Below are 24,817 nucleotides of genomic sequence, written 5' to 3'. Positions count from 1 at the left end.
AGACCCCTGTTCAAATCTTCTTTCATCCTCTGACAGAGCAGGGGAAGGGGGAGATTGAAATTAGACTTGCACATCCCAGATGAATGCTCTAACCACTGGGCTAAGAGCATATTTGGCATGTGACTCTTGAGTCTTGGGAGGCTGGGCAGGAGTGCCGAAAGCTCTCTAGAAGTTGTGGGGGGCGACCCACTTGTGGCCCCACCCCTGTTCCACCCTGAGACCCCGCCCTTGCTCAGCTTCTTCTCCCTGAGGCCCTGTCCACGCTCCACCTCCCTCCCCCGAGGCCACCCCACTTGTCTCCACCCCCACCCAAAGCTCACCCTGCCTGCTGCTCACTCCTCTCCAGCCCCGCCTCAAGCCCTTCCACCAGTTGCTCACTCCTCTCCACTCCCCTCCCCCGAGGTCCCCCCACCTACCACTCATGCCTGGCTCGCCCCCTCCACCTCCTGCCCCCATCGTTTCCCCCTTAGCTGAGTTGCCTCAGCCTTAGCACAGCAGCAGTCCCACAGCTGGGTCAGTCAGTGAGAGGCAGAATCACTTGGCCCACCCTGTTCTGGCAGGTGGGGAGGCCTTGGGAAAGGGAGCAGAGAAGTGCGAGTGGTGTACACTGGGGGAGGGGGATCAGGGGAAGAGGTGGAGTGGGAGGAGATGGAGTGAGGGTGGGGTGTCAGGGGGAAAAGGCTGAGCGGGAGCAGGGCCTCGGGGCAGAGCATGGGTGGGACCACGGTCCAGCCACTGGTGGCCCCTTCACTTCTCAGCACTTTGGGCAGCGGTGCTCCAAAGGGAGGTATCCAGCATTTCTTGCCCCATTTAGGGAGGCTTAGACTCCCCATGCGTCTTATATCTGCTGCCCATGGCTAAGAGTTATAAAGTGGTTTTCTGTTCCTCCTTCTCAAGCCTTTAGAGATGGCTCTAGGCACTAGCGTGCCAAGCATGTGCTTGGGGCAGCACTTTTCAAGGGGCGGCACTCCATCCCTCCCCCCTTTTTTTTTTTGCTTCAGTGGCAGCACTCCGGCTTTTTTTTTTTTTTTTTTTTGGTTGGGGTGGCAAAAAACCTGGAGCCGGCCCTGTTTACATGGGGAGAGGTAGGCACCTAACTTATTCACAGAAGGAACTGCTTAGGTGCTATGACCCTAAGCCAGGCGTTCTCACAACAAATGTTTTGGTGGCCTCAGAGTGCGGCTACTAACGCTTGCTGGTGGCCGCTCCGACAATTTTTCCTAAAATACTTAATTAACTTTAGGAAAACCAAATAAATATGCACATATACATGTCCAAATCATTGTAATTTATCAATGTTGTGGTTGGGTTTTTTTTCTGACTCAATAATAAGAATAATGTACAGTTGTCTCTATTCTTTACTGGACCGAACCAGAATAGAAACATAAATAAGGTGCTTTGAACATTCTTGTCTTTTTTCTTGGTGTTTCTTTTGCTTTTGGGGGTTGTTTTTTTTTTTAAAGACTTGATAGTGTGGCAAACCCAGGACAAATAGCTGCCAAAGGAGGGATAGTAATTAGTCCCAGAGGAGCTAAAAGGCCTCTCCCTATTCATTGAGGGGAGATAGCCATGGAGAAATAAGGTTCAGCTGGAACAGGGGTTGCCAGGGAACTAATTAGGCTCAGCTGGCCCAAATTGCTGGAGACCTTTTTAAACCCTCCCTGGCAGGGATGGTGGGGGGCAGAGGGAGTGGGGCAGACTCAGACTCTGACTCTTCCAGCCAGGAAGACTTGCACCCTTCCCAGAAGGGGAGAAAAACAGAGCAAGGGACTGACTGAGAAAAGGATCAGCCAGACCCTGCTTGGCCGGAAAGGACTTTACTTTGCCCAAGCCTGTGTCTCCAAGGAAAAAGGGGACTGAGCCAGTGGAGGGGAAACAGGTACTTTGCCACAATAGCTATAAGTAAGTCTGCTCTGAAAAGTGATATTTGTGTGTTTGTTAATATCACTTTTCACAGCAGACTTACTAAGCCCCCCCATCACTGCCTAGGAGGCTGTGGCCACAAGAAAACCTCCCACAGTGGCCACATTTGAGAAACACTGCCCCCTGTATTCACACCCAACACACTACTGTAATAATCTTTGTACAGAATATGCCTTATGAGGTATCATTTGAAAACCAAAACTCACTGATCATTAATATTCTTGTATGATGTATGCACCTGTATATTAAGAGGTATAGATATATGCTAAAATTATGACTGAAGTGTGCTTAAACCAGGCCTACTAGGGGAGTTGTTAAACAGGTCTTCCCTGGACAAGCAAAGGAATGTGTTTTCTCTTCTGATCAGCAGCCTGGCCATCAGGCAGAGACAATGAAGGTACATTTACATATCAAGTGAACAAAATTGTCAAGTTAACAACTGGTGGAAGAGGTAGCATGGCATCTAGGGCCATGTCTACATCTAAAATTTTGCAGCGCTGGTTGTTACAGCTGTATTAGTACAGCTGTATAGGGCCAGCGCTGCAGAGTGGCCACACTTACAGCAACCAGCGCTGCAAGTGGTGTTAGATGTGGCCACACTGCAGCGCTGTTGGGCGGCTTCAAGGGGGGTTCGGGGAACGCGAGAGCAAACCGGGAAAGGAGACCAGCTTCGCCGCGGTTTGCTCTCGCGTTCCCCGAACCACCCTGCAAACCGCAGGGAAGGAGACCTGCTTGTTCGGGGAATGCGAGAGCGAACCGCGGCGAAGCTGGTCTCCTTCCCCGGTTTGCTCTCTCGTTCCCCGAACCCCCGAGCAAGCAGGTCTCCTTCCCTGCGGTTTGCAGGGGGGTTCGGGGAACGCGAGAGCAAACCGCGGCGAAGCTGGTCTCCTTCCCCGGTTTGCTCTCGCGTTCCCCGAACCACCCTGCAAACCGCAGGGAAGGAGACCTGCTTGCTCGGGGGTTCGGGGAACGAGAGAGCAAACCGGGAAAGGAGACCAGCTTCGCCGCGGTTTGCTCTCGCGTTCCTCGAACCACCCTGCAAACCGTAGGGAAGGAGACCTGCTTGCTCGGGGTTCGGGGAACACGAGAGCAAGCCGGGGAAGGAGACCAGCTTGATTACCAGAGGCTTCCTCAGGTATGCTGGGATACCTGCTTATTCCACGGAGGTCAAGAAAAGCGCTGGTAAGTGTCTATACTTGATTACCAGCGCTGGATCACCAGCGCTGGATCCTCTACACCCGAGACAAAACGGGAGTACGGCCAGCGCTGCAAACAGGGAGTTGCAGCTCTGGTGATGCCCTGCAGATGTGTACACCTCCTAAGTTGCAGCGCTGTAACTCCCTCACCAGCGCTGCAACTTTCTGATGTAGACAAGCCCTATGTCCCAGCAGGAGAGAGAAGCTTGGCCTGGGTTTTTACTTTTCAAAGAATACACTGCAAAAGCATGCTGATCTATAAACACAGGGGGGCTGAGCCTGACATGATAAGTAATTGAATCAACTGTTTGTATACAATATTACTGTATTATAAACATTACTGAGTGAGGTGTTTCATGAAAGCCTCTGACACACTGGTGATTAATATAATTGTGAAATGTATGTATTAATAATATATGAGGAAATATGGATATATAATGACATTATGCTTTGGTCTATGGCAGGTTCTCTCCCAGACATGACAGATGGCAGCTATCTACCTGTCTATTGAGATTAATCAAGGTGTGAGCAAATACAATGGAAGCTCTATTTGCATAGAACAGCATGACATCATCCTGCCTCTTGAGGCAAACTCATTGAACTTCAGAAGATATAAGCAAACCAGAAGCTATCTTTGGCATCTATCATCAGACAGACACAAGGAGACAGAGCTCTTGCAACCTGAGAAAGATGGTTCTTTCAACCAAGGGAGAGGGGTGTGTGAAGTCTCTGGGAACTGAATATAGGTGAGAAACCTGCTGAGACAAAGATCTTTCACATAGGGAGACAAGGGAAACTAGTGCCTTGTATTTCTGTGAAAGGTCTTGACTGAGGGAAAGTCAGACATGTCTAGGAAGAGGAAAGACTGGTGGGAGAAAACATCTTGAACAAAGACTATATCTTGCTAGGTTAAATTTTAGACGTTTAGATGCATGTTTTCACTTTTATTTGCTTGTAACTATCTCTACTTTTACTTGGCATCACTTAACCTATGTCCTATTGTTAATAAATTTGTTTTAGTTTTACTATAAACCAACTCAGTGTGGTGGTTAAAGGGAAAGGTGTATTTACCTTCAGTTAAGGTAATAATCTGTGATGTACTTTTATCTCTTTAAAAGAACAAATAAACATTATTTCACTGAACTGTCTAGGAGTGGGCTGAACATTGTAGAGCACACGGTTTTATGATATCTTGGGACTGGGAGTGTGTAGGGGTCACCTTGCAGATTGTAACCAAGAGCGGTGAAAGCCAGAATGGGGCTGTGGGTCTGTAGACAGGTTTCTGGGGTCAGACCTGCTGAACCAGAGGTATCTAGCATGCAGACAGACATTAAGGTATGACCTGCATGCTTAGAGGCTGGCTGTGAGTATCCCAGGCTGGGAGCTACAGGAGCAAAGCACTAAAAGGCACCCAGGGTCGCAGGGCATGTGCTGACACAAACCCTCACTGACCTGGATTGCACCCCAAGCTCAGTGACAGGTGCCTAAGCCATCTAACTCCAGGAAATGGGCTCCCATTTGTTGATCACTAAGCAGAGATAGGCACCTTGCTGCAGCTTGGATTTAGGTACCTATATCTGAGAGGGGGACAGGGCTTAGTACAGTAACTCCCCACTTAAGGTCCTCTCGCTTAACGTTGTTTCAATCTTACGTCCCTGCTCAATTATAGATTGTGCTCTATTTAAAGTTGCGCAATGCTTTGCTATAACGTCGTTTGGCTGCCTGCTTTGTCCACAGCTGGCAGCCCTCCATCAGCTTTGCTATGCCCCCCTGCAGCGCCTCCCACCCACCAGCAGACCCCACGGATCAGTGCCTTCTCCCTCCTCCCCCCAGCCTCCTATCCGTGGCAATCAGCTGGCTTGCGGCGTTCAGGAGGAAGGAGCGAGAACCCATCGCGCAGGCTCCCCGTCTCTCCCCTGCCTACCAAACGCCACAAACCAGCTTATTGCCATGGTCAGGAGGCGGGGAGGGAGCAGAGGAGCCTGTGCACTGAATCCTCGCTCCTCCCCACAGCCTCCTGAATGCTGCAAGCCAGCTGACTGCTGCAGGTAGGAGGCAGGGGAGGGAGGGGGGAGCCTGTGCGCTCAGTCCTCGCACCTCCCTTCTGCCTCTTGAGGACTGCAAGCCAGCTGATTGCCGTGGGCAGGAGCCAGGGGAGGGAGGGGGGAGGAGCGAAGACATGGCCTGCGGAGTAAAGGGGTGGGGAGAAGTGGGTTAAGGGTGGAGGCTTGGAGGAAGGGGTGGCCGGGGGGGGGCTGAGGGTTGAGCCCCCCGCCCATGGTGCTTGCAGAGTAGGGGAAGCTGCTGCGCAACATGCTTCTTGTAGCCTACAGCACCTTCAGCCTCCTTGCCTGCCTCATTGTCTCCAGTGCCACTGGGTTGTGCCTGTGTGGGGTAAGGCGGGGGCACTTCCCAACTATAGTACTGTACTGTATGCAAAAAAAAAAAAAAATTCCCTGGAACCTAACCCGCCATTTACATTCATTCTTAAGGGGAAATTGGATTCACTTAACATCCTTTCACTTAAAGTCGCATTTTTCAGGAACATAACTGCAACATTGGCTTCTCCCATTGGCTAGGTCCCCAACTAGTGTGCTGGGTTTTGTGGATCGCGTTATACGGCATCTATCTTTCCCCATTCATTGCATAGGGAGGCTAAATCTCTAAAGCAGACGTTGTGAATTGCAGTGTTATCCCTGTGATTTCTAGGAGTCTAAAGACTAGGTGTTGTGACGCTGAGCATTGCAATGCCTAAGTCCCTTTGTAGATCCAGGCCTCTGAGTCCAACCAATGGTGCAGGGCTCAGAGGAAGCTGTTAAAACTTCTAAAGCTACCTAACATAGCTTTTCTACATGTAAAAATCTAATTTCTTTAAGGTCTGACATCTTGGATTCTTTCAGGGCTAGAAGTGAGTGCTGCATACCCCATTTTGAACATGGGAATCTTCCTTTCACGCTGGAATCATACTCCCATTTCAGGCCCATCAGGGTCATTACATACAGAACTCCAACACTTTTTCTCTCTAGAAAAGCTGTCACTGGGCCATGATTGAATTTTGCCCACACTGGGCCTCAGATGGGGTAATTATTTCGGGAAATCCCATATTTTTGGGATGAAAAGGAAGAAACATTCTACGGCAGGATTATTTTTTTGAAAAAGCAGCTGTCTGAATTTCTCAAAGGTTTGGAATGTCAGAATACAACCTTTAAAGGTGTTAAAGGGTAGTTAGAGGGGTTTCCAGTTGCGCTATGTAAACTTGATTGAACTAATCTGATTTTAAAAAAAACACCTTATTTCATTATGTAGACAAGTGTGTGATGCTTAATAGAGAATGTGACCTCTTCTATAATTTTTGAACCATTATAGAATTCTAGAGCAGGGATGTAATTCCCAAAGACATTCTGTAAGATGGTTTCCCAAAAACAACCTATGGAAAGGTTATCATTTGCTATTAAAATCTGTAGGCATTTATTTTCCACAATCAGGTGGAGTGTGAGAGAATCGTGAGTGTGAGAACCACACAAGTGTAAGAAGTGTGTGTGCCAGCAGTGCGGGTGGTGGTGGGGAGAGCGAGCTTGTCTGTTTGTCTCATCTCCTGAAAGCATCGCCCCTTTAAGAAGGCAGTTCCTCAGGAGATTGTTCTTGTGCCTATTGGAGCAAACATACAGCAACGTGTCTCTGTCATGGCAGCTGTTCCAGGTGGCAGTTTCCTGAGCACTGTCTCCAGTTGATCACAGCAGGAAGAACCAGTGCCTCATCTTCCTCACCGGGACGGGGGAAATGCTGTGACAGATGTATTTAAAGAGACCTGCAGCTGGTCTCTCCTTCTGTCTCTTCTATTTGGCTTCTTATTTCACCAACAAGGTGAGGAGGAGGGAGCTGTAAGTTGGTTTGGATTGATTGAGTGAGTGCCTGAGCATTCCTTTTTTAATTCACCTCCTGGATTTTCTCCCAGATCTGACAGGAGGAAGGCTAACAGCATTTCTTTCTCCTCTCAGCATCTTTCCTTGCCTGCTGAAAGAGGAGGAGCTGCTATTTCACTTTCAGTTTCTCTTGAGACTTGAGAGACTCCAGCTAGTCATAGTCAGCTGCATACAAACCCCTTCCTCCTTGCAAATAGTCCTTGTGCACAGACAGAGGAATCTGGAAGGGGTCCTTATATAGGGGCTGGAAGTCTCAACAATATATGAGGGAGACACCCAACAGAAACCCCAAACCCCATAGTAAAAGAATGCCTCTCTGCGTCTGTCTCCCTTTAAAAAACAGCCTAGCGGCAAGAAGCCATAAAATATAACAGTTCCTTCACTTCTTATACCCAACGTCTGTCCTGCCCCCAGAAAGCAGTGAGGAGGAAAGATAGGTCACAGGAAAAGCTGAAAGTGATAGGAGGTATTAGGGGCTATTTGTAAATACACAGATTACAAAGTTAGTGTAAGGCAGAGAATAAAGCCTTGGACAAATGAGTGAAGTGTAGCTCTATGGGAGAAAGGGGCTGAGAAGAATTAAACAAGTATTAATTACTGTTATGATTACTGTACTGTACTTTCATTTAAGTGTGACTGCCATTTTATATTTCTTCTTTTTAATAACTTCTTTGGAAGCTTGCAATTGAATCATGAGGCTTCATTATCTTTCCCCCTATTCCAGTGTAAAGCAGGAGTAACTGCACAGAAGTCAGTGGAATTATGGCTGTGTATATTAGATGAGAACCAGGCTCCTGGTTTCTTAATGTAATCCTTAAACGTTATTATTGTTCTAGTATTGTTCATGAGTGCTGTTTCGCTGACACTTCCTCCTCCTCCCCCTCCCCCTCCCTAAGAAGAACTGAAATGTTTAAAATCCTCTCAACATTTTTACTAGAATTAAAAAAAGAAAATAAAAGAAAAGAGTGGGTCTAATTTTGGGCTTCTGACATCTGAGATTATCTTTTCAATACAATGTAAGGCTTGTAAATATAGTAACTGTTAATTTACAGGGGCAGACAAACACTGATGGCAGTAAAAAAGGGCACAAAACTGAGAATTATACTGATTAGTAAAAGTTTGCCAGTCCCTCCAAAATTAGGGCTGCAACGTAAATGAAATCCAAGCTTCTCAGCTAAAGCTCTAATGGGTTTCTATTTGCTGTTATGGGGATATGATTGTCCATGATTTTATGCACATCCGAGCCTCATTCAGCTGGTTCCATTTTCAAAGATGTGAAAATAAGCAACATTTTCAAGGTATGTAAATTGCAATATCCTGCCTACTTACAAGAGCAAAGGGAGGGTCTCTTTGCAGTCCAAACAAAAAAAGTTAGCTACAGAGCTGATAGTTACATTGCTTTGACAGTGTTAGTTTAATATTCTTGTAAGTCTATTATTAGCTGCCTGGCAAATATAGAAAGCAGAGGTGGTAAAGACCTGATAGATCATGTAGTCCTTATACTTTCCACCATAGAGGATTAAGTGTATACCAGTAGGCACAGTAGTCACCATTAAAAGTAGAATGGTAGCTTAGTAGCTGCAACATTCACTAGGGAATACTGCAAACACCAAGGTACCTTATCCAAGACAAAACTGCCAAAGTTTAAAGGGTGATCATGGTACCTAAGCAAAGCTTAATATCCATTGTAGCCTCATTAAACTATACATTCAGTGCAAAAATCTACTTTCCACTGTGCTCTTATTGATGTCATTGGAAGTTCCATGAAGAAAAATATGCTAGAGTGCACACTGTGGATGAGAATTTTTATAGCCTAAATTTATTCCAAAATTGTTTTATTTGTTCGCTAAGTACCTGAGTTTGTGTATTATGTAGTTTTAATTCCACATTCTGAGTTTCACAGGTTTATTTTGAATGCCTGTCTCCCAGGGTTGATGGCATCAGTAAGTCTGGGATTCTGCTGTCAATGAGAATGGTGAAAATTAGTGGTAATTTCACTGAAGCCAGTGGAATTCTAGTGGTAAGATCGACACAAGTGAGATCAGAATCAATCCCAGAGTTTGTATTTTGAGTGTCACATAACTGTGCGGAAACTATGGTAGCCTCTTCTTTTCTCTGCCAGAGGGTGCCTCTGTGGCACTGGTGCAGATACTTTGCAAGAAGAGACACCTTTGTTTGTACAACAAAGGTGTGTGGAAATCCTTAGGAGAGATGGAGAAATGTGTTTTTTCATACAGACATAATATAAAATCCTCCTCCATCCCCCGTGGCTTCTGAGTTTGTCCACACACATTCTATTAAGAATGTCAAGGGGTGTTGATGTAGCAGGTAGGAACTGAAAGGGACCAAAACAGCAGCTGTGTTGTATCTAAATGGTGTTGGGCTGCAGAAAGTGCTTGGATAAATCTATTTTAGATAAGATAGAGAGCTCCCTCAAACACCTAAAAATTGTTTATGGCTTTAATGCAGAAAAGTTAAAAGATAATTAGAATAAGGCATTTTCATTTGTCCCAGGCACTGCAAGAGCAAAGAAAGAAAGCAAGACACTTGTGCTTTTAAACCAAGACATATATCAACTCTGAAGAGTATCTGTAAAATGCCACTTTCTTACTCAGACCTCCCAGTGGGTATTGAAGTCATTTCTTTAGTAACAAAACATAGGAGCCAATTCCTGCAAGAGATTCACATCCACCATGCCCATTAAGGGCAATGGGTGTTGAGTTTTGCTGAGCTCCTTCCAAGATTATGCCAATAGGTTTTTGCTACTTTTTACTCCTGAAGGCATTACAGAGCAACTATTGTTAAGACTGCAAGCTGGAATCTTTTCTGACTCATGCATCAATAGGTTTGTTAGTTAAATTTCATCCGCAGGGCTAAATTCTACTTTCATTTACACCTGTACAACCTAATTGTTGCAATTATTCACATACTCATCTGAAAAAATGTGTAGCAGGCATATTTATTCACATCACAGCTAAAAAGTTAGCTTGGAGTATGTATTTAATTTCACTGCGAGGCAAGTTGCATAAAGACACATATGAAACCCTCATTACCCAATATTAGAATACTTACTGGTCAGGTGGGTACGTGGATAGAAAGTGTAATGGACTGGATGATCAAATAGATTTTCACTTCTCTAAATTCTACAATGCTACTTTCAATTTTTATTTATAAGAATCATGAATAGTATATGAGAAGTGAGGGTATCTTTTGCATATGTATGTTGGTTAAGTTTGGAGCCTGTGTTTTCAACCAAAGACACAACTCTTTGGACTCTCCATTATTAAAATGTCAGTAACAAGTCTGTATTACATTATGCCCAGTAATGCGATAGATAGGAAACCCAACCTAGATTGACTGAACTAGATGAGATTAACTGGGCCCACTCACATGCTTATAACCCCATTAATGTCAGTGAGGCTCTAAGTGGTAACTTGTAAAAGAGCATGGCTGGAGTCCTAGCACAGAGCCAAAAATTACTTCATATGATTCCACTGCAAGTCTGGAAGCCCCAAAATGGTCGTTGTGGTTCAGCCAAATTTCAGGTTCAAATGCTAAGGCTCACCAACACTAGATCTTAATCAAGAGTTTTATTTAAATCTTCTCCAAGAGTTCTCGCCATTCTCACCATTCCAGGGAACATGAGGACCACTCACAGTCCCTGAACTGACTACGATCAGAGTCTCTCACCCTCCATACTGTTCAGTGCTGAGCCCTGTAGGCAAAGTTGTCTTAGCCTGTTGTCTAAGCAAAGTATGATCCTTACAGGGAATAAATGTCTCTGCTAGCACCCAATGCCTTACTTCTTAATAATACGGTCCCCTTGCCTGCTCCTCCCTTTAGCACAGACAGCTTGTATTATCCCTTTTGAGGGCTGGCCAGCGGTGCTGGAACAATTTGTATAGTGGGGGTGCTGAGAGTCATTGAACCAAACTGTAAACCCTGTACATAATGGAAACCACTTTAGGCCAGGAGGTGCAGTAGCATTCCTAGTTCCAGCATCTATGGGTGTGGCAGGAATTTTTCCTTCCTTCTGAGAAAGTTTAACTTCTTCCTCCACTTTACTGCGGATGGTGTTTATAAACCTTGTCATAGCAAGTACTTAGGTGCTGCATAGGCATAAGTGACGGCAGATTTTAGCTCCTTATTTGCAGAGACACATATGTGGGAAATCACCCTAGGATCCACATCCCACATATACTGATCCGCTAAAACATTCTAAAGAAACAACATTAATGCTTCTTCTGTAGCATGTTACATTTCCAAAGCACTTTCCAAACACTAGTTAATATTCCATGCAAAAAAACTATACTAACTACACTGAAATTGCAAAGTGCAGCGCTCGTCGTCAGGAAATGGCAAAGTTAACATGCCCATTCAACCTTTCCTCTGCCCCAGCATGGGCATGCAATATGATACAGCTTTAATTACATTGTCACATATTTTTTTCCCCCAGATCCTTGCCTCATGTGCAGTGTGGAAGGTGCTCAGTGAATGTGACAGCTGTCCAATATTTATATTTTTATCCATTGTTCAATATGCAGCCCTCAGCCTTTAGTTACTCTAATGCTGTGTAACTCCTGCACTGAATGAGGCAGGGTCCAACACATCTGAAATGCTAAGAACGGTTCTGCACTGGGGATGTGTCTAAAATTGCACTGATTTTAGAATTCCTTGCTCATGCTTTCTTCTGCAGAAGTTTCTTGTACTCCATTGCTTTCGTGAATGTCTGTTAATGTTATAACACTATGGATGTGTAATGTTCATTAACTTGGTACTTTGTTTTCCAGTATGTCCTGTCTGTCCTGAAATTCACCTACCCTACCCTTTTTCAAGGGTAAGTACCATTTGAAAAACACATTTGTTTGAAATATGACTCTAATCAGTAAATGTCTAGCTGTTCCATGCTGAAGCTAACTTTAGCATCTCCTGTCATTACAGGCTTTTCTTGTCTAGAAAACACACTCCATGTAGCCCTAGTAAAGTGTTTGTTAACCTGTCTATGTTAATATTAATGTCATCCTGGTAAAGCATCTGTTTACAAGATCAACAGCCTCTCTATCAATTCTAGTTTTCATGGTGGCCTGTTATTTTAACCTAGGAAAGTAGCAATTACAAGATTCCCACACCATTTTAAGAAGTACTGATTTTGGCTTATGTGCATACATGATTTATTTAATTTCTTCCAATATGCTAACAATTAAAGATGAATCTGTATCTAGGCTAACAAAAAAAACAAGGGCACTTTATTTTCAAGCTCAGCCCATTTCTTAATTGTAATTCTGTATTACAAATCACAACTTTATGCAAGTGACTCTGACAAGCCTTTTGTTTTGGCCAAGTTATCTGTATTTACTATCACTGCTGTCCTCAATTTATAAAAGACATTGAGTGAAATCCTGGCCCATTGACGTTAATGGAGGTCAGGATTTCACCATCATTTTTGTTCTCTTGGCATATGTGACCTGCCAATAATGTTTATGGAGAGTGGATATTTTCAAGTCCTGGACCATTACCTAACTTTTTGTGTCCTCCCCCTCCCCCCTCCCCCCGCACTGTGACGAACCCCGGTGAATCTCCAGTTTCTTTGAGGCCTCTGAGGGCGATTAATCTAAAAAAGAGTTATGAACTCTTTTTCAGGAGTCTGTTCCTACTGTCAATGTGTGTACAAATTACTTTATATTACTGTTTCACCCAAGAGGCCTGGTTATGGACCAGGACCCCACTGTACTAGGCACTGTACACACACACAATAACATTTCATGTTTTCTGGGATGAAGTGTGTGTGAGGGGAATATGTAGAAGACAAATATGGTGAGTCCTCATTTAAAAGTCAGCATTCACTAGCAGTTACCACACTGTTCTATCTGAGTTGCTGCAGTTATTTCCTTTTCAAGTACATGGAAATAGTGGGCTATCTTGTAGTAATGGTTGGTAAATACTGACTGTTAAAAGACCTTTGCATGCTATCTCTTTAGATTTGGGAGTAAGTAAGCAGGGGGGAAAAGCACCTTACCCTCATCATCTCACCCTACCATAGGTCTGTTGTTATTGCTTGTGTTCTCTGTCTAATGTAGGGTTCTCTCCTGCAAGGTGCTGAGGACCTTCAACTCTCATTGACTTCAACAGGAGTGGTGGGTACTCTGCACCTTGTAGGATTATCTTCAATACCAGAGGTGAGTTTGCTTTCTGGGACTTGATCCTGCACCATTAACGTTAATGGGAATTTTGCCATTGACTTGAATGGGAGCAGGATCAAGCTCCTGATGAATATCCGGCTTACCCAGCTTTTGCATTATTGTATGCCCCTCATCTAAACAAGGTAAAGTGAACTGTTGTAGCTGCACTGATTGTTCTTAACGTTTCCTGTGGGCCGTAAGCTATCTGCTTTCCACCAGCATCAGGCTGTAGAGCAGGGGTGGGCAAACTTTTTGGCCTGAGGGCCACATCGGGGTTCTGAAACTATATGGAGGGCTGGGTAGGGAAGACTATGCCTCCCCAAACAGCCTGACACCTGCCTCATATTCACTCCTTCCCACTTCCCGCCCCCTGACTGCCCCCTTCAGAACTCTTGACCCATCAAACCCCCGCCCCCCGCTCCTTTTCCCCTGACTGCTCCCTGGGACTCCCTGCCCCTTATCCAACCGCCCCAATCCCTGCTTAGAGCAGCAGGACTGCCAGCCGCGCCGCCCCGCTGGAGCCAGCCGCGCCGCCCCGCTGGAGCCAGCCGCGCCGCCCCGCTGGAGCCAGCCGCGCCGCCCCGCTGGAGCCAGCCGCGCCGCCCCGCTGGAGCCAGCCGCGCCGCCCCGCTGGAGCCAGCCGCGCCGCCCCGCTGGAGCCAGCCGCGCCGCCCCGCTGGAGCCAGCCGCGCCGCCATGATGCCCGGCAGGAACTTGCAGCCCCGCCACCCAGAGCGCTGGCGGCATGGCGAGCTGAGGCTCTGGGGGCGGGGGGACAATAGAGGAGGAGCCGGGGGCTAGCCTTCCTGGCAGGGAGCTCAAGGGCCGGGCAGGCTTGCGAGCCAATGTTTACCCACCTCTGCTGTCCAGTGCATTGCATGTGATGGTGTCTTTCTTTTCTTTTTTTGCAACACACTGCTTAAATTGAGCACTTCACAATGAAAGGACTAACAGGCAAACAAACTCTTTGTGCCTAACAGTTACACAGGTTACAATGGCTTTGCATTACAACACAGTACACTAAACATTTACTGAACATAAAGCAAATAGTGTTCAAACCCCATGCCACCAAAGAATACTCTGCTAAACCAAAGGAAAAGGAAATGTGCAACATAAAATTAACACTGAGTATACAGATTTTCTTTTTATAGTTTAAAATAAATTCCCTCACAGTCTTTTCATGATTTCACGTGCTGTTTCTCTAATAGGATAGAGAAGGCTCTTCTGAGAGGGTAGAGTGTTATTAGCTGTGAAATACCAATATAGTGGCAGATCCAGGATGTTTTGGATTTTGTACAAAAAACTAGCCAGTTATGAAGGAGCTCTTTCTAGAAGCTACAGATTAAAGAGTGCTGTGTGCAGTCTATTCATTATTTGATTGTTATTGACAGTATGCTTGGCACTGTATAGAACATAGTGTTGGACTATGACACAGTTAGGTTTGCTGCGGAGGAAAATATTGAGCTGCCACGTAGGAACAGATGGAAAGTGAGCACAGTTCAGAGTATAAATGTACTGTTTTCAAAGATAAACTATATAGTTTGTGCCGTAGGGCGTTAACAATCCAGGCCTAGTGTGAGCTACCATGAATAGTCATGTTTGAGTTGATATGTGAAGTCAGTGGGACTACACTTGGTATCTCTGATGCTTACTGCAAGGAATGATCCACCTGAAGCCAGCTGTTGAAGCCTTAGATCCAGTAGCATTTACAGGGTTTAGACTTAAACAGATGGACAAAAAGAATCCCCAAACCAAAACAAACGTGGGAAGACAAAGAGAAAGTTCAATCCCAAAACATTGTTTATTTAACTGTTTTCTTTTCCCTTCTCTCTTCTATAATATAATGGAACAGAAAGTTAGCTTTTGGGTATCATTAGCATGCATAGTGCTTATTAGACAAATAAACAGACAGATCCCTGCCTACAGTCTACTTTAACCCAGAGCAAGAGTCCATAAATCAACGGTGTTGGGAAAGTATATGGAAGGACCAAGGTTATAATGTAACAGAGCTGAGGTGCTAATCTTTAATGTGGTCAGTTCCTTCCATATAAAGTATATTTGAATACAATTAGATTTGGGGCAGTGGCCAGAGTGATGGATGGGGTGGAGAGATTGAAGGCTAATGAAGAGGAAAGGTTGTAAAAGAAAAGAGCAGGGCTGTATGCGGTACAACAGTGGAGGGCAACTTGTGGCCCGTCAGGGTAATCTGCTGGCGTGCCTCCAGACAGTTTGTTTACATTTGCATGGCTGCAGGTTGCCCATCACTGCTCTACAGGCTCAGGGGTGACATTCCAGGGCTAGGAGGCATGACAAGAAAAGATGCCAAGCCACATATGAGGGGAACCTAACTTCGCTATGGAAAATATGGTTTGTGATTTTTAAAAAACCCACCAGAGTGACTGTTCTGTGTTGTTTCAGGTGGCAGACATTAGTTGGTGGATTTCTGCTCCACGTCTCCTGGAAGCTGGGCTGGGTGGAGATCAGTTGCAGTTCAAGGTACGGTGAACTCTGCAATATGTCATTAATATTTATTTTTTGTTGTTGGACTATGACACAGTTAGGTTTGCTGCGGAGGAAAATATTGAGCTGCCACGTAGGAACAGATGGAAAGTGAGCACAGTTCAGAGTATAAATGTACTGTTTTCAAAGATAAACTCCACTTAGCAAAGGAATGAAATACAGCCGATGGGTGATGTGAAGGTTCAATTTTCCGTGAAGAGTGAGTGGTAAAAGGTGGTGCAACCAAGATTTATTGACTTACATATTTTTGGTTGTAATTAAAAAGATACATCTAGTGTATTTGAAAAAGGAGTGAAATTTTCAGGGTGATATTAGTTGATAGAGCACTTTTGTGTTGAGACCTAAACAATTTGAATAGGGCATTGTAACTCTGGACTCCATAATTTTGAATGGAATCCTTTCTTTTGCAAGTAATGGGCTGAATTTTGCTTTCACTTATGCCCAAGTAACTAGATTGACTTCAGAGAGGTTTTAGGGACGTAGATGGGAACAGAATTTGTCCTGATGGGGCCGGTGCAAGCACTAGGCAAACTAGGCGGCTGCCTAGGGTGCCGAGATTTGGGGGGCTCCGAAACTCAGTGCCTAAAAATAGGGCCAGATAGCAATCAAGATGCAGGCTGTAGAGAGGATGTAGATAAGAACCACGCTCCCAATGAATTGCTCTCGTGCCATTTAGACAGCCAGCGATTAGGAAAGTTCTTTGATTAGATCGCAGACTATAGAGAGGTGATAAGAATCACACTCCCAATGAATTGCTCTCAGACTCCTGCCATTTAGAAAGCCAGTGAAGTCCTTTGATTGTGAATCGATAATTGTACAGATTACTGTGTTGGTAGGTACATTATTACAGTACTAGCTCCTCTGTCTTGTAGATTGCACAGCAGCAGCCAGAAGGAGAATGGAGCAGCTTGTCTGGGAAGTGTAAAACCCCCCACTGGGGCTGAGCTGTGCTGTCAGTGTGGTGCAAGTGGGGCGGCTTGCACATGGCATGCTCCTCAGAGAGCCGGCTGCAGGATTTCCAGGGCAGAGGCTCTGCTTGTGTGGAGGGGCGGCTAAGCTGCTTTAACCCACTTCATTGCACCCAGCTTTCTACCCTCCCGACCCTGCTTTGGTGTGATGGCTGCGCACTCTCTGCCTCACAGTCCTGCCTGCCCCACACCCCCCTGCTGAAGCGAGAGCCCAGTATTCAACTCCCCAGCCTGGGTGCAGGACGGACTTGTGAAGGCAAAGCAGGCCACATGCTCCCATTGCCCTGTTGCAAGTGCACTTGGCCCGCTGCTGCTGCATGCCAGGGACTGGAGAGGATAGTGCCTATTTCATCTTGCAGCTCTTTGAATTCTACCCCTCCTGCTGCCCCCCTTCACACTCAAACCCAGTCCGCTTCCCTTACCCTTCCCAGCCAAACCCAATCCTCCCAGTGACCGAACCCCAGCTGCAGACTGCTCCCCTTGCACTCCCCAGCCAAACCCGATACCCCACTGACTCGAACTGCTTCCCTTCCCCACCTAACCGGATACCCCACTGTGTCAATCTGGTCTTCTTCCCTTCCGCTCCCCAGACAAACCCAATCCCCCACTGACCTGAACCCAGTCTGCTTCCTTCTCCTCCAGGCCAAACTCAAACCGTCACTGACTGATTTTGATCTGCTTCCCTTCCCTGCCCCAGCCAAACCCGAACCCCCACTGACCGAACCCGGTGTGCTTCCCTTCCCCGTGGAGAAATAAATTCTAAATTATGAGGTGTTACTCTGTGACAGTGTATTGTGTATAATGTATGTGATTTATGTTAAGATCCATGCTATGTTGTGCAAAGTGAAAACAATAACAATGTCAGCACTGTCAGGTTATTCGTTTATTTTCATTAAATATGTAGACTAAATAATTCAATTAATAAATTTTCAAGCTGAATGTGTATTAATTCTAATAAACAATGCCACATTATGCAGTATTCATTTCTGAAAGTTTTTAATAAGCGATGCTGGGATAGGGGGGAAGCGCAAGGTGGAAGTTTCGCCTAGGGCGCAAAATATCCTTGCACCGGCCCTGCATCCCGATATGTTTTTTATAAACAATTTGAGTAGAGTGGAAATATTTTGGGCCTGAATGCTCATTGACAGGATCAACCCCTTCGGAGAACAGCCTTGTTCTGTTGGTGGTAGTTGGTAACTACAGTTACTAACAAACTTTTATTCTATATGCCAGGGGTAGGCAACCTATGGCACCTGTGCCAATGGCGGCATGCAAGCTGATTTTCAGTGGCACTCACACTGCCTGGGTCCTGGCCACCGGTCCAGGGGCCTCTGCATTTTAATTTAATTTTAAATTAAGCTTCTTAAACATTTTAAAAACCTTATTTACTTTACATACAACAATAGTTTAGTTATATATTATAGATGTATAGAAAGACTTTCTAAAAACCATTAAAATGTATCACTGGCATGCGAAACCTTAAATTAGAGTGAATAAGTGAAGACTCAGCACACCGCTTCTGAAAGGTTGCCAACCCCTGCTATATGCATTATTTTTCTTTACCCTTAATATAGCCTGGAAATACAGAAGAGATGCAGGTATAAGTTACATCCTGTCAATTTTTTTTAAATAGGCCTCATTTGGAAATTATTTTTTTTTGGATGAAATCAAAATTGTTTGTCAAATTTTTTCTTTGAGGTTTTTATGGGTTGTTGAAAAATTTAAAGCCATACCCAGAACTAAACTGATTTTTTTTGTTTCTAATGTTTATTTCTTTCAGTGAAAACGCTGAAAAATATTGAAGAAAATTTTAGATGAAAACTTTGGATTTTGTTGAAAAGCCATTTTCTATCAAAGAAAAGATTTGATGGAAAAATTTTGACCAGCTTTTTTGTGTGTTTTGGAAACAAAGCCTTAGATCCACTAGATGTCAGTCTGATACAGGGAACTAAATGAGACTAACAACCCTTGAGAGATGAACAGTTGAGAGAATTTCTCCATAGTTTTATGGAGTAGGCATTTCTCCATAGTTTTATGGAGTAGGCATTCTCTAACTATTAGTTAACGACTAAATTAAATAACTAGGCATAGCCAATGCTTTAGATTCATTCTGCAAAGCACTGTAATTATATTCCAGTCTTTGTATGAAGTTTCATATTTTGCTGTACCCTTAGCTAGGTACTGCAATTCATGCAAGACATTTAAGTCCAAATTTTCAGAAATGCTGTTTAGTTCTGGGTGGCTTTAATTTTTGAGAGCCCATCTTTAGATAGCTAAACTTGGTTTTTAGAGGTGCCAAGTGTCCACATCTCCAAGTGATGCTTCTGGGAGCTGTGTTCAACACCTCTGAAAAATCAGATGCATCAAGTAAGGCACCCAAACTTAAAGGGTGCTTTTGAAAAATGTAGCCCCATTAGCTTTGCACTGGAATATCCCTTTCTCTTGTGTGTACTTCTGACCCTGACCCCAAGAAATATATTTTATAAAAGCTAAAAAGCAGCAGATACTGAGTTATATAAGGCATATGGCTTACAACAAGTTTTCTTTAGCTTTTTGGAAACCCCAGTTTATCATACCCCAACTCCCAAGGCCATCACAGTCACCGTTCTCCTACCTGCAAAAAGGCTGGATTTGTAACTCGTATGGAACTTGGCTCCGCAAGAAGGGCTCTGTAGAGAGTTGGAGATATTCCCACCCTTAGGGGCTCTGCATAATATCTCCATAGTTACTCAGGGAGTAAGAGACTATGATTTATATTGCATTCACTCAAAGAGAAATGCAGAGCCCTAAGGATTTGATTCAAAACCCACTGAAGTTAATGAGTCTTTCTATTGACTTCAGTGGGCTTCTGATCAGCCAGGCAGCTGCCTTTTCCTTTCCTGTCATTGTTAGAGCGATTTACTTCCCTGTATGCATGTTGCTGCGTTCTGCTGTCAGTCACGTTAATACATGTGACTCGGGCCATGTTTTCATTACAGATATAAGTTGACCTAATTTATGTCGGCATGCAGTTATTAAATCGCTTGTGTGGATGCACACTTGGCTCCTTGTATTGGTGGTGTACGTCCTCACCAGGAGCACTTGTATCGATTGTATTGTCAGTGTGTGGCATGGTGGGACGGCTCCTGAAAGCCAGTAACAGTCAACGTAAGCAGCACAGTGTCTACACTGACACTGCATTGACCTAAATACATTGATCATGTGACCTTAGGCCACTCAGAGAACTGGTGTTACTAAATTGGTGTAGAGAGGCACTTACGTCCAAATTTAAGTGAAGACACTTCCACAGATAAGCTGCCTTGCATCAACCTATATCAGTTTAACCTTGTAGCATAAACCAGGTCTCAGTGTAACCCAGCCAGCTGCCTCCTATGTGCCCTCTCTTGGCCTAGGGTCACACTACAGGCAGCCTTCTTCAGTTTCCCTTCTTGGACCATTCAAAGAAACATTACTTGAGGCTTTTTCTTGGTCAAAAATACCCAACATACTGTTACATCATCAGAACTTCTTTTTGAAATTCTTTTCCACTGCATTTTATATGATTGCATTGGAGATATAAACATTTTGGGAAACTTCAGATGGTAGTCAGGGTTTTTTTATTTTTATGTTCCTAATGGGAATACAGTTCTCAAGTTGCGGGGTTTTATTTTTCCAGAGTTCTCCATTTCAATGGCATCGTTTGCTTTAGGTAGGGATCTGATGTGAAGTCATTGGTAGTGCACTACAGTAGGTTCAGATCCTGATCCAGGCAAAATTCCAGTTGAAGTCAATAGCCTTAAAAGGTGCATTATTCCTATCAAAATGATCATAACTACCCAATAAACAAGAAAGCCTGGGGATTTCTATGTCTGACTTTTAGATCTCCTGGGTTTTTAGTCATGTGTCTTTAAAAGCCTATATGAAAAGAAATGTGCAGAAGGAGATGAAATGTGATTTTATGTTTTTCTTTCATTGTAGTTGCATAAATCTTTGCACATATATCCTCATTTCAGCTCATTTTAATTTCACATTCTTCAATGGAGTTTTTTATGTTGCTTTTTGCATCATGTGACTGCACTTTTTGGCGCTTGTCCACAATTCATGAACATGATGTAAACCAGGGGCTTGTTTTGTAGTATTCAATTGACTTTGGAAGAACTAGGATTCCACACTTTTCAAAAATAAATATTCTGGCCTTACTTCATGATCTGTTAGGCCTGATCCAAAGCCAGATGAAATCAATAGAAACATTCATTTACTTTAATTGACTTTGAATCAAGCCCTTAGTTGCTCTCCCTTTCCCCCTTATTCAGGATTTGATATCACTCCCACTGAAGTTAAGCACTTGCTTGGTGCTTTTCCTCCCCTACCCTCTGACACTTGCAGAAGAAAACAAATTGTGAAGACTCTTCATAAAGGTGAAACTTCAGCCCACAGCACAAAACATGACTAAGAAAAATTAGATCAAACTGGAATGACTTCATTTGCCCATATTAGTTGTTAAACTGCCTCTAGAAGTTTGGCTTAGTCAAAGGTATGTCATTAATGAAACTCAAGAGGCAAATCTCACAGGGGCTAAGTGACCTGTAGGAGGAATATGTTTGCAGACCTAGCTGAGGAATAAACACGTACATCTTGTGTGTGTGTGTGTGTGTGTGTGTGTGTGTGTGTGTGTGTGTGTGTGTGTGTGTGTGTGTGTGTGTGTGTATATATATATATATATATATATATATATATATATATATACACACACACACATATATGCATCACACAGGCCATTTTATACCTTCGTCTGTCAGTTCTTCCAACTTCTATTGAGCAGATTTCTGTCAAAATCAATCCGAACAATTGCTGTTAATGGAAGTTAAACAGGTATTCTGGAAAGATGTATATTGGAGAGCACAACTTCTGCTTCAGTAAAGGGAAATTTGGGGTTAGGTGAATTAACTTGTTCTTTTCTGTCCTGGAGAGTTCCTGAGTAAGTCGGGGGTGAGAATGTGGGGGCAAAACACTGAATTAAATATGTACAGCTTTGCTTGAGAATGCCCTTTTACATTGGTCAGCATAAACAACTACTGCCAATGGCCATTTGTAAAAGGAATGTGGTAAATAATGGTATTTTTCATTTTTTTTACAGATCTGAAGTACTGACATGGCTCCCGGCTTCAGCACTTTTTGTGGGCATTATCTATGCAGGTTCCAGGGCATTATCTAGACTGGTAAGGAACACAACAGTGGAAATGAATAACCAGATTCTCTATACTTCATGGATAAAGAAAATGTTCTACAAGCAAGGATTTCAGTGCTGTTTTACTAACACTACTAGAGATTAGAGTGTTGATTCTGCAAGATGTGGAGCATCACTGAGATGTACCTCGCACCCTGAACTCCCACTGACTTCAGTGACAGCAGGGAGGACTCAGCACCTCCCAGGAATGCTCAGCGTCTTGCAGAATAGAGCCTTGCCAATCTGCCTTATGCAAACAGAAGTTGCTGGGGGAGTTACTAACTCGGTTTTTTAAATTGTTTTTCTCTATTGCAAATGAGATACATAATGAGATCGGTGGAAAAGGCTTGTGTCCCTTTTATAGGATATTTTTGACAGATTATGGGGTTTGAAAAAATAAATTGCAAATTGTCTATTTGGGAAGCAGTTAAGGGATTGAATGGATTCATAAAGTCATTTAAACTATAATAGGCCAGTGAAGATCTAGGTGAAGTCAAGTATGCTTTAAGTAATATTTAATATCATTTGTTTAAATTGCTTTCAGTATTTTTGAAAATGAAAATCTGCCAAAAACCCATATCAGTATTTTATAGGAATTGTCCAGTCTGTGTGATCAGATGCTGTGCAAACTTCCCTATGAGTTTTGTCAATGCATCCCAATCTAGACAACACTCTTCAACTCCATGGCCAGATCATACCCACCCACATTAATACCCACAAGAGGGATGGGGAGGGAAATCTCCGTTAAGGATCTGCTTGCAGTGATACACCTCAGCTTCATCTTGTTGGGTGGAGAGGGTGAAGGCAGGGCCCCCCACTGCCATAGAAAAGGCTGTGGGGCCCAATCTCATTCCCTGTGGGTTACAGTGGATCTTCAATAAACTGGGGCCATTTTCCTGCAGATGGAATCTCACCCTTGGCCACCTACAATGGTGGCCTCTCTGGCTCCTCATTAGAGCAGATCCATTTGACCTCTCCTGGCTGTGACTGACCACAGATCCTTTAGAAAGGGCTAAAAGGAAACAATAATGCATCTTCAGGCTGTATTGTCTTCTCTGCCTGCACTTCATAGGGATGGAGGAGGTGCTGAGTAAGTCCTCCTCAGTCAGATCCCTGGTTCACCCACTCCTTCCTTGGTTTACCCAGTTTCCACTCCTTCCCTACTGCCTGGATACATGGACATCCAGGAAAGAGGGGAATGTCGGAGAAGGTGACGGATTACTTAGATAAAGGAAATGTGGTAGATATAATTTACCTAGATTTCAGTAAGGCGTTCGACACGGTTCCGCACGGGGAACTGTTAGTCAAATTGGAAAAGATGGGAATGAATATGAAAGTTGTAAGGTGGATAAGGAACTGGTTAAAGGGGAGACTCCAGAGGGTCGTATTGAAAGGTGAATTGTCAGGCTGGAAGGAGGTCACTAGTGGAGTCCCTCAAGGATCGGTTTTGGGACCGATCTTATTTAACCTTTTTATTACTGACCTTGGCACAAAGAGTGGGAATGTGCTAATAAAGTTTGCGGATGACACGAAGCTGGGGGGTATTGCTAACACGGAGAAGGACAGGGATACTATTCAGGAAGATCTGAACCACCTTGTAAACTGGAGTAATAGAAATAGGATGAAATACAATAGTGAAAAGTGCAAGGTTATGCATTTAGGAATTAATAATAAGAATTTTGGATATACGTTGGGGGCGCATCAGTTGGAAGCGACGGAGGAGGAGAAGGACCTTGGGGTGCTGGTTGATAGCAGGATGACTATGAGTCGCCAATGTGATACGGCTGTTAAAAAAGCAAATGTGATTTTGGGATGCATCAGGCGGGGTATTTCCTGCAAGGATAAGGAGGTGTTAGTACCGTTATACAAGGCGTTGGTGAGACCCCATCTGGAATACTGTGTGCAGTTCTGGTGTCCCATGTTCAAGAAGGATGAATTCAAACTGGAACAGGTTCAGAGACGGGCTACAAGGATGATCCGAGGAATGGAAAAACTGCCTTATGAAAGGAGACTCAAAGAGCTTGGCTTGTTTAGCCTGGCCAAAAGAAGGCTGCGGGGGGATATGCTTGCTCTATATAAATATATCAGGGGGGTTAATGTTAGGGAGGGAGAGGAATTATTTAAGTTTAGTACTAATGTAGGCACAAGGACGAATGGGTATAAACTGGATATTAGGAAGTTTAGACTTGAAATTAGACGAAGGTTTCTAACCATTAGGGGAGTGAAGTTCTGGAACAGCCTTCCGAGGGAAGTAGTGGGGGCAAAAGACTTTCCTGGCTTTAAGACAAAGCTTGATAAGTATATGGAGGGGATGTTATGATAGGATTGCTAATTTGGGCAATTGATCTTGGATTACCACCAGATAGGTCTGCTCAATGATCTGCGGGGAGATGTTGGATGGCATGGGAACTGAGTTACTGCAGAGAATTCCTTCTTGGGTGCTGGCTGGTGACTCTTGCCCACATGCTCAGAGTTTAGCTGATCGCCATATTTGGGGTCGGGAAGGAATTTTCCTCCAGGGCGGATTGGCAGGGGCCCTGGAGGTTTTTCGCCTTCCCCTGCAGCGTGGGGCACGGGTCGCTTGCTGGTGGTTTCTCTGCAGCTTGAGGTCTTCAGACCAATTTTGAAGATTTCAATAACTCGATCCTGGGATAGGGGCTGTTATAAAATTGGATGGGTGGGGTTCTGTGGCCTGCCTTGTGCAGGAGGTCAGACTAGATGATCAGATTGGTCCCTTCTGACCTATGAGTCTATGAGTCTATGAGTCTTTTGAGGGGAGAGGAATGGTTGAGCCCACTTCTGTGCAAGATGGCAGAGATCCACACAATGAGGTTTCCGTCCATGCACAGATCTTAGGAGTCCATGTCCTAACCTCTCTTGAACAGAAGCTACCAGTTGTACT

The 24,817-nt window shown here is 44.3% G+C and overlaps 1 protein-coding gene across 4 annotated transcripts in view; it reads left to right on the top strand.

The window, feature by feature from the left end:
- The window catches only part of TMEM241 (transmembrane protein 241), a 117,759-nt gene that overhangs the window by 6,747 nt on the left and 86,195 nt on the right, over nucleotides 1–24,817 (top strand). For 2 of the 4 annotated variants that reach the window (XM_030552915.1, XM_030552917.1), the window contains exons 1-4: nucleotides 6,771–6,983; nucleotides 11,833–11,879; nucleotides 15,640–15,717; nucleotides 21,826–21,907. In XM_030552915.1, coding sequence (XP_030408775.1) covers nucleotides 6,912–6,983; nucleotides 11,833–11,879; nucleotides 15,640–15,717; nucleotides 21,826–21,907 — 279 coding nt within the window. In that variant the 5' untranslated portion in view covers nucleotides 6,771–6,911. Of the gene's footprint in view, nucleotides 1–3,583; nucleotides 3,866–6,769; nucleotides 6,984–11,832; nucleotides 11,880–15,639; nucleotides 15,718–21,825; nucleotides 21,908–24,817 lie in introns of those variants that run through there. The other 2 variants (XM_030552914.1, XM_030552916.1) reach the window with 2 other exon arrangements.

Source organism: Gopherus evgoodei, chromosome 2, assembly GCF_007399415.2.
Source record: "Gopherus evgoodei ecotype Sinaloan lineage chromosome 2, rGopEvg1_v1.p, whole genome shotgun sequence".
NCBI classification, from domain to species: Eukaryota; Metazoa; Chordata; order Testudines; family Testudinidae; genus Gopherus; species Gopherus evgoodei.
Note: the sequence above shows the minus strand (reverse complement) of the source record. Positions and strands in the feature narration are given on the sequence as shown.